The 9,703-nt window shown below is 41.5% G+C and overlaps 1 protein-coding gene across 2 annotated transcripts in view; it reads right to left on the reverse strand.

Annotated features, from left to right (window-relative positions):
* The window catches only part of LOC141128704 (KN motif and ankyrin repeat domains 1-like), a 28,326-nt gene extending 18,982 nt beyond the window's left edge, over positions 1–9,344 (reverse strand). The window contains exons 1-2 of one of the 2 annotated variants that reach the window (XM_073616137.1): positions 9,001–9,344; positions 6,476–6,556 (exon numbers count right to left, since the gene is read on the reverse strand). In XM_073616137.1, the coding sequence (XP_073472238.1) occupies positions 6,476–6,512 (37 nt within the window). In that variant the 5' untranslated portion in view covers positions 6,513–6,556; positions 9,001–9,344. Of the gene's footprint in view, positions 1–6,475; positions 6,557–7,190; positions 7,333–9,000 lie in introns of those variants that run through there. The other variant, XM_073616138.1, reaches the window with a different exon arrangement.
* Positions 9,345–9,703: the final 359 nt, after the last annotated feature.

Genomic DNA, 9,703 nt, shown 5'->3' on the forward strand with positions numbered 1-9,703 from the left:
AGGCTGATCCAGGAGGCTTCTGCGTCCCTCAGAGCCTTCCCCAGTCCTGAAGAGGCCTTTGCCTGCATGGCTGCCACCAAATTGCTGGGCATGCAGGAGGGCCAACGCAAGATCTCTGAGGACCTGATTTATAAAGTCCTACGTAAGGGGGAGAGTGGGGAACTGACACACAAGACGGATGTCATTGAGATCGACGATCCTCCTCCTGCTGCCACAACTCCACCACCACAGCCACAGCGTGGAAGGAGGCGTGGAAGGAAGACCAAAGAGTGATGACCCTGGGTTCAGTCTGGTCTGACAAAAGCTGCAGTCTCTCGTATGACCACAGCCTGGGGACACAGATGTCATCTGCTGCTTTCCGGATCTCTGGGACTTCTGGACCAGACTGCCCTCCCTTAGATAAGGACTCCTCAGGCCACCAATTTTGCTTTTAAATAATTGATGTCTGCCCTGGGGGTCCAAGGCTTCACCCACTTCTGCAGTTTCTCCAGCGTTGCCTCCCTCTTTGTTTATAGTTGTGAGCCCTTAATAAAATTTTTTAGGTAAATTCTACTCTCCTGTGTGTGTTTTCATCCAAAAAGGACAGTTTGTTGGTGACGATTGAGGTACATTTCTAAAGTACAATGTTAAATTCACAAGGGACAACAACACCAAACAATCTCCTACAGATTAAATAGAACAACATATTAGTGGTGTTGTGGGAACTTGTCACCAAAAACACACAAACATTTTCGGAAGTACAAATCAAAATCACCAAAAAAAAAAATTAAAAAAGAGAAACACAAAAAAAGATTCTACATTAAAGTAACAAAAAAAAAAAATAAAATTATGTTCTCAGATGTGAGAAATCAAAATATATTGAGGGAATCCCGATAAATAGTAACGAAAGAAGTTTGTGAGAAGTGTGTGTGAATATGAGCATCAAAACGACTTAATTCTTGTCACATTATAAAGAAGAAGAGAGTGCGCTGTATTAAACCATTTTGAACATTGCAGCGTGATGAAAGTGCTGTATCCATTGCGAACGCTAAGTTTACCAGAACGAGCTGTCCCGTGTCGGAATTTCTTCTGAGCATGCGTGGCACTTTGTGCGTCGGAACAGGCCACACACGGTCGGAATTGACGCGATCGAATTTTGTTGTTGGAAAATTTTATCTCCTGCTGTCCAACTTTGTATGTCGGAAAATCCGATGGAAAATGTCCGATGGAGCCCACACACGGTCGGAATTTCCGACAACACGCTCCGATCGGACATTGTCCATCGGAAAATCCGACCGTGTGTACGGGGCATTACAGTCCAATCAGCTGATTCATTTTGTGTTGGAGGTTGGATTACTGGCAAAGTTCTTTCCTGAGAACTGAGTGAGAAGGGTGTTGTATTGTATTTGAGCAGAGGAGAATATATATGGGGGTTATTTACGAACGGCAAATCCACTTTGCACTACAAGTGCAATGTGCACTTGAAATTGCACTGAAAGTGCACTTGGAAGTGCAGTCGCTGTAAATATGAGGGGTAGATCTGAAATGAGGGGAAGCTCTGCTGATTTTATTATCCAATCATGTGCAAGCTAAAATGCTGTTTTTTTATTTTCCTTGCATCAGAGGCGGCTCTAGGCTTTGTGAGGCCTTAGGCAAAACTTAGACATGAGGCTCCACCCACGCCCATAATGGGAAAAATAATAAAAGTGATAAAAAATAACTGTGTGCCCCTTCCCCACAGCGCTGCTGGCTTCTCTCCCGCTGACTGTTATAGGGGATCATTAGGATGGAGGCTGGGAAAAGGGGCTGGTAAATGTAATTTACAAACCCCTTCCTTTTCTAAATGAACACAGTGAGTGATCGGTACTGATCACTCACTGTGTTCATTCATAACCTAAGCATAGTAAATTGTGTTTACTATGCTTTTGTTTATGAATTAACAGGAGCCTCTGTCTCCTGTTCATTAAACTGCAGTACAGCTGAGGCTACAGAGAAGGACTAGGTTCTCAGTCCCTTTCTCTGTTTCAAAAGTGAGATATCAGGGCTCTCTTTAGACCCCTGATATTTCACCAAAGAAACCGAAAAACTCACCAAAAAACATAAAACATTTTAAAAATGATTAAAAAAAAAGTAAAAAAATTTGATCTAAAATTTCTAATCAAACTAAAAAACCATGCCCAATATGAAGCATAATTTAGCCACACTCACTGTTTTCTGTGGTGCGCTGTGTATTCCACAGGTCACCATCTCCCTAGTAGGGGCCCCAATGCATTACTTTGTCCATGATGCTATTATGATAGCATTCTACAATGGCAGTAAACCTGAGTAGGGAAAGAAAAGTGGAGGGTATGATGGCGGGTAGTATGTACATGAGAGGAGTGCGGAGTGTATAAGGAGAGAGAGACCCTATAGAGTTGAGGCTCCTGTGCACAGTACTGGGAAAGGACTCAGGTAAGTATCAAGGGGTAGCACACAAAATGTTTTTTATTTTCATGCATAAAATGCATGAAAGTAAAAAACCTACAGCTTTTAGGCTGGCCATACATTATACAATTTTCTTGTACAACTTTCCTTTAGATTTACCACGTATATATAATAGGAGATCGAATCGAAACACTTTCAGTTTGTATGCAGTATGCACTACATAGTTAAAGATAAATCTAATGACAATTGAATAAGAAAATTGTATAGTGTATGGCCAGCTTTATAACCATTTTAACTGTTTGGGGGGGGGGGTATTTAATTTACAATGCTATTTGTAATAGGCATCATGAAGGGGAGTATCTGCTGTGAGGCAAACAAGGCATTTGCCTGGAGTGGTGCCACCCCCCAGGAGACCCCACTAAAACTGAATGACAGTTGCAGTGTGGTCATCCAGGTGAGGCACACACCCAGTGCGCTCTGATCACTGTGTCCTTCAGAACAGCTGATCAAAAATTAGAGTTAAAAGCCAATCACAGCAGCTCTTTGCTACATGATCAGTTGAGTTCAATCATCGCTGATCACAATGTAAGCTTGCCGGTTATCGACATTCCTTTCCTCATGCTGTCACAGCCTGAAAAGAGGAGAGAGCCAGTAAATGGCTAGTGTAAAAGGGGACATCTACACTGATAACCAGGACACTGATCGTCCGTGTCCTGATGATCAGTGCAGCCCCAACAGTGCCCATCAGTGCTGTGTATTAGTGCCAACCAGTGCCGTCTATCAATGCCAACCAGTGCCCATCAGTGCTGTCTATCAGTGCCGCATATCAGTGCAGCTTTATCACTGCCTCCTTATCAGTGCCGCATATCAGTGCAGCTTCATCATTGCCTCCTTATCAGTGCCAACCAGTTCCCATCAGTGCCATTTATCAGTGCCAACCAGTGCCCATCAGTGCTGTCTATTAGTGCCAACCAGTGCCCATCAGTGCCGCATATCAGTGTAGCTTCATCACTGCCTCCTTATCAGTGCCAACCAGTACCGCATATCCATGGGCGTCCGCAGAACTTTTTTTGGGGGGGGGAATCATTTTAAGGTCACCAATGCTCCGCCCCTTTTCAATAATTTCATGAAGGGGAGGGGCTTAGTCATTATCACATAAAGCGTGATAATCCTCCCCCTTCCACTGCCACATTTGGCACATTTTGTTTCTGCAATAATAATCCCCAATATGGTTGTCAGTTTCTGCAATAATAATCCCCAATATTGGTGTCAGTTTCTGCAATAATAATAATCCCCAGTATTGGTGTCAGTTTCTGCAATAATAATCCCCAGCTTTGGTGCAGTAGCTGCAATATTAGCCCCAGCATAGATGGTCAGTGGTGATATGCTAATTTAAAACCATGCAGCATGAAGGAGCTAATTAACACTGACATTGGCCACTAATTCAGCTCAAGGGGTTAATGAACACTGCTATTGATCACCAATGCGGTAGCGGCCAGTGTCAGTGTTAATTACCCCTTTGTATTGCAGCAGGAATAGGTTAACACTGACACTGGCCACTAATGCAGCACAAAGGGGTTAATTAACTGCTACTGGCCACTAATGCATTAGAGATCAATGGCAGTGTTCATAAACGCCTTGTGCTTTTGTGGCCAGTGTCAGTACATTAACCCCTTCATGCTGCATATTACTGGCTAATGGCTTAATTAACCCCCAATCACAAAACCCACCACAGCTCCCAAGACATTAACCAGTCCAGTGCACTGGAAAAGCGTCACTGCAACATTACATTGTTAAGCAACATATATTCACCTCTGTCTGCCATTGCTCACTTACCTAATTCCAGCAACATGCACGCTCCCTCGCGGTGCCTCTCTCTCTTCCTGTCCCGGCCTCTGAACGACATCATGTCAGAGGCGGGGACTAGAAATGATCTGTGGGGCGGAGTTCACTCCTCCTGACAGAGAAGTGTAACTGATGTCTTCTCAGCTGAGTGTAGGAGCGCAGGGAGCTTCCAGCACTCGGCACCCCGCTGCAGCTCTGCAAGGACACTTTAGGTCTGACTTGGGTAGTGATCTGTGACTGTGTACTGATGTGCATGTTCATCTGCCATCGAGCACAGTTTAGCCGGCACTGCCCGCACTGTCATGTTGCCGATTCCAGGGGGGGGCACTTGACCCCCCTTGCCCCCTGCTGCAGACACCTATGCGCATATCAGTGCCAAGCAGTGTCTATCAGTGCCATCTAACAGTGCCCATCAGTGCCACATATCAGTGTAGCTTCATTACTACCTCCTTATCAGTGCCAACCAGTGCCGCATATCAGTGCCCACCAGTGCTGTCACATCCTCTGTCCTGCCAACCCCATCCTCTGCCGTGATGTCTCGGGGTCTGATGAGGAAGCCGCAGCTGTTCACTGTGAATGGCTGTGGCTTCCCCATCAGACCCTGAGACAATAACAGTATACTGTTCCTGGGGTGGGACAAATTTAGATTGGGGTGGGTTCTCAATTTTAGTTTGCCTAGGGTAGCACAAAAATAAAATACACCTCTGGCCACTGATGCATTAGTGACCAGTGGCAGTTAATTAGCCCCTCTGTGCTGCATTAGTGATACCAGTGTCAGGGTTTATTAACCCCTTCATGCTGCAGCATACAGGGGTTAATAAACCCTGACACTGGTGCCACTAATGCAGCACAGAGGGGTTAATTAACTGCCACTGGTCACTAATGCATCAGTGGCCAGTGGCAGTACATTAACCCCCTCCATGCTGCATATTACTAATAGCATTACAAATGAACAATGCCCCCCCCAAAGAGTTAATCATTACAGGCAGTTCACACAACTAAGATACTGACACAACAGTGCCTTCGGTTTTTAGCCTCTGCAAACTCACTTGCACTGTTGCATGGGGCTTCACTGGCTCCTCAGGTCTTGGCAGCAGCACTCACTCTCCTCTGCCTTTTTCATCCAGCCTCCTGGCCTGTGAATGAAATCACGCCGGGCGGGACTAGAAAGCTCCTGTCAGGCGGAGATCACTCCACCGCACAGAAGTGACTGCTTTGGACTCTGTGTGCTGGTGCACATAGCATACTCGCTAGGTGCACCGCTCAAATAGAACACAGGGTAGCGGCGGCTGGCGGGTGTCACGCCTGTCTGCAGCAGTGCGGAGCAAGCGGTCTTTTTTAAGAGGCATCAGAGGCCTCCCTGCTCCCCAGCCCAGTCACACCTACCTCCTGACGAGTTCAGCAGTGGCCCGGCAGCCCTGCCTCCACCCCTACAACTCACAGCAGGCAGCGCTGTATACAAAAAGACGCTTTACCAGTCCGGCCCGCTCACCCCGCCAACTTGGGTACACTGACCAAGGACATTCCCTCACACTCTTCCACATACACATCAGGCAAATTAGGCGGCCGCGAGGCCCCTGTAAGGGCAAGGCCTAAGGCGACCACCTAATTTGCCTAATTAGAGAGCCGCCTCTGCCTTGCATGTCCCCCTTGGATCTACAGCAACTGCACTTTCAGTGCAATTTCAAGTGCACTTTGCATTTGTAGTTTGCCCTTGTAGTGCAAAGTGGATTTGCCTTTCGTAAATAACCCTCATTGTCAGTGTGTGTGTTAATGGATTCAATAAACAAACGACTTTCCAAACTATGAATCGTTATCACGAATATATACATACATAAATATCTAATCGAATCAATATACATACAAAATCGATTCGGTATAACGAATATCGACACTCTACAGGAATAACGAATTATTCGAAAATAAATTAACGGAACATAATGAATATAACAGAGCGAAATTATGTATTTTACAAATGAAAACAAAACTAAACTAAATGAAATTTTCCATTATGCACAAGTCTAGTCATTTGCTTATTAGTAGCCTACCCACAAAATTGAACAAAGTATGCTGTAGTTTTGTAAAATTAACCGAAATATTAACCATCAGCCCTTCAAATATTCCCCTATAAAAAGCAAATATATATTTAGCTGTTTTTTATACATACACTATGTGAAAAAACGGCATTGTTCTTTTGCATAAAAAATCAAGTATGCAAGTACATTACCTGGAAGATTATTACTTATATTGATAGACTGTGTCATCTTGGTATGAAAATGTAAAGACCCAGTCTCAGTCTCAGTCAATCCTTTAAAAAAGAAAACACAATAAAATAAGGCTGAATTAGGAATTCACCATCTTGAGAACAATGTGAATAACACTCGATTATTGTGTAGCATCGTTAACAACCTACCCAAGCAGCAGATTGAATAATATCTGTTTTTTTATTAATTTTTTATGTGCAAGTTGTTACTTCATTATTACTTCATTGCTCCAAATCTAGCTAGCTACCGTTGCCTTCTTTTTAAAGGAAAAACTTGTGTCAAATCTATATTTCTTCTTGTGATAATGAGACTATTTTGTATAAATAAATGTACTTTACTGGAGAGTTGTTTTCAGAGCTCACCCTACCCATCTTAGGCTACTTTCCCCCTTATCACTATATTAAAGATCCAGAGGCAACGCCTACTCTACCCTATCTGCAAAATGGCCTTAAACTTCAGCAACAATTCCCAAAAAGTTTTGGACTTTAGTTACATTTTGGGCACTGACTTGTGCAATAAGAAATGATGCATGCCCTTTTTTTATATATATTACTGTTTCTTGCAAAAGCTTTTTTCTATTAAAATGTATACAACTGCACATATTCAGCAATGAAAAAAACTGTTATTTCCACAACATTCCAGTTACATTCAAAATGTTGAAACACATACGGTACTTACTACTTAAAAGAGAAGTATTGCCAATGCTCTTTTAGCCCTAATTCTCCTGGGGGTTAGTCACTTATTTCTGCACTCCGTGTGTGACCCAGAGCCAGCCGACAGTGAGCTAAAGTCTGCTGTCAGCTGATTTCACAGACCTGCTCCAGTCTCTGACAATAATTTTGGGATCCACCTAGATTCCTGACCAGCAGCAGGCTCAGCCACTCCCGCCCCCTCCACAGCCTGGCGCTTCAGCGAGCACTGGAGGTTCAGAGCAGAATAAAGTCATCACTCTCTGCTCAGAGCAGACAGAGAACTGAGCGATCAGCAATCATGCAATCGCTCAGTTCTCGGGCTTAGAGGCACTAGGGGAAAGCTGCAGTATCGGACTGATGTTTCATCAGGTAGGTAAGTATGTATATTTCTTTTTTTTACAATTCCACACTTTTCCTTTAATTTACTACCAAGTGAATCAAGAATTTAAGGAAATAAAGAACATCTACTTCTGTGTTGTTTTTTGGCAAGAGACACCACTTGTTTATTTATGTTGAAAATATATGTGTTGCCATTTTTTTTTTTTTGAGGATTAGAACCTTTGTGATTTGTAGAGTGGATTGCATAGCTGGAAACTTTACCCATGTCTGGTGATTTGCATCTCTATTACTTTTACATTACACTTCAATTTATTTTTAATGGCTAAAAAAGTTTTTATTTAAGGCATGGTTTATGAAAAGCTCATGTATGTTTCTTAGCGCATTTTATAACAAATTTTATTTTAGGCAAAACCATGTTTTTAAACATGTCAAACACATATCTTAGCTTATACAGCAATGCTTTATTTTCAGCATTCCCAATAACATTTTTGTTGGACAGTTATGATTATTAAATGTATGTATGCTTTGGCATATGACACCATCATCTATAATAATCTCTTGATTGTGGTGTCATAAAACATTGACTCAGCAAAAGATTATACTTCATATGGAGGGTGGTAATATTACTCATGGGCCTATAAATTCACATGTTGTGTTATAGTTACTCAAAGCAATCAACTGGTAATCAATTAGCTTTGCTTATGCTAAACGGGTGAAATATGAAAAAGGGCTGGTTGCTATGAGTTACTATATTTTATACATTGGGTTACTATATTTTATACATTGCTTTTCACTGATTTATAATTAGGCAAGTTAATCTATATTATCGGGAAAAAAGCAAGTAACAGCTGAAATAGTATTGTTCACATATTAATGCATAGAGTTAATAATAATAATTATTATTATTATTTTTGTAATGTTTGCATTTTTTTTTTTATTTTAACTGTGAAATGCAAAATTTGTGTTTTTTTGCTTTTCAATTTTGTTGTTCTAAACTGTCTTCTTTCATGGCTCATTTAGTGCCTCTCATCTCTTTTTAATGGTAAAAAATAGGTAACTCATACATTTGCATTGTGGTGACCAACAGAATATAAAAAATTGTAACAGCAGAGCAGTAGAATTTAAAAAAATATATACAACAGTTAAATACAAAGTATGAATGGTTGTCATTGAAGAAAAATAATACTGGTTGCCTTATAGCAATGTACAATAAAGCTGGATACACACTATACAACTTTTGTTGTTCGATTTCCTTTAGATTTACCTTCAACTATGTAGTGCAAGGGCTGGCCTGATTGCATACAAATTGAAAGTGTTTTAGGTATGACCTCATCTTATATGGTTTTGGTAAATCTAAAGGAAAAAATCTTAAGAGAATTGTATAGTATGTATCCAGCTTTACAAACAGTGAAATCACCAACTTAAATGATTTTGTTATAAAGGTAGCCTGTACATACCTCTTTACAATACTTTGTCTTGTAGAAATACTTAGTTCCAAGTTTTGGATAATCCCAAAAATTTCGACAACATATTCACTGAGCGCTCGAAGCTGAAATGAAACTTGCAATAACATCTGTTGTCACAAGAAACGTATGTGATTTCCTGAGGATAGGCCCACTCTGGGAAACAGCCTTTCCTTTGAAAAACTCTTCATTGTTGTGTGGCTAGATCATAATTCCAGATTGTCAGGAATATTCACCCAGCTTCCTGTCACAAATACATTAGAGAGACTGTGCAAATGTCTGCATATCCTAGGAGTGTTTGCTATTAGAGTCCAATCCCAAACCCTTCTATGCAACTTACTCTATTTATCTTTGAATATCTTTTAAGGTGGGCTTACTAAAATGGCATTTAGACATTCAATGAACTGAGCATTGCACTGTGTTTTTTTATACCCTGCAATTATTACAAAGCTCCCTTCTCCGCCTTCCCGACGCCACCCTTCCTTTGGAAGAACAATAACTTTTAGCTGGGAAAATCCAATTGGCCAATGGTCCTTTTTCGTAGTATTAATCTAGCACCCCAATATTTCCAAATTCTTCAGGATCATTTATCATCTAGTGATCAGCCAATGACACAGCTCTCCTTGACTTTGATGGAATATAATTATTTTCTGACACATCTTTAAGGCCTACTATAGCATTTCCTATGATAACACAG

The sequence above is a fragment of the Aquarana catesbeiana genome, linkage group LG02 (assembly GCF_042186555.1).
Source record: "Aquarana catesbeiana isolate 2022-GZ linkage group LG02, ASM4218655v1, whole genome shotgun sequence".
Taxonomy (NCBI): Eukaryota; Metazoa; Chordata; class Amphibia; order Anura; family Ranidae; genus Aquarana; species Aquarana catesbeiana.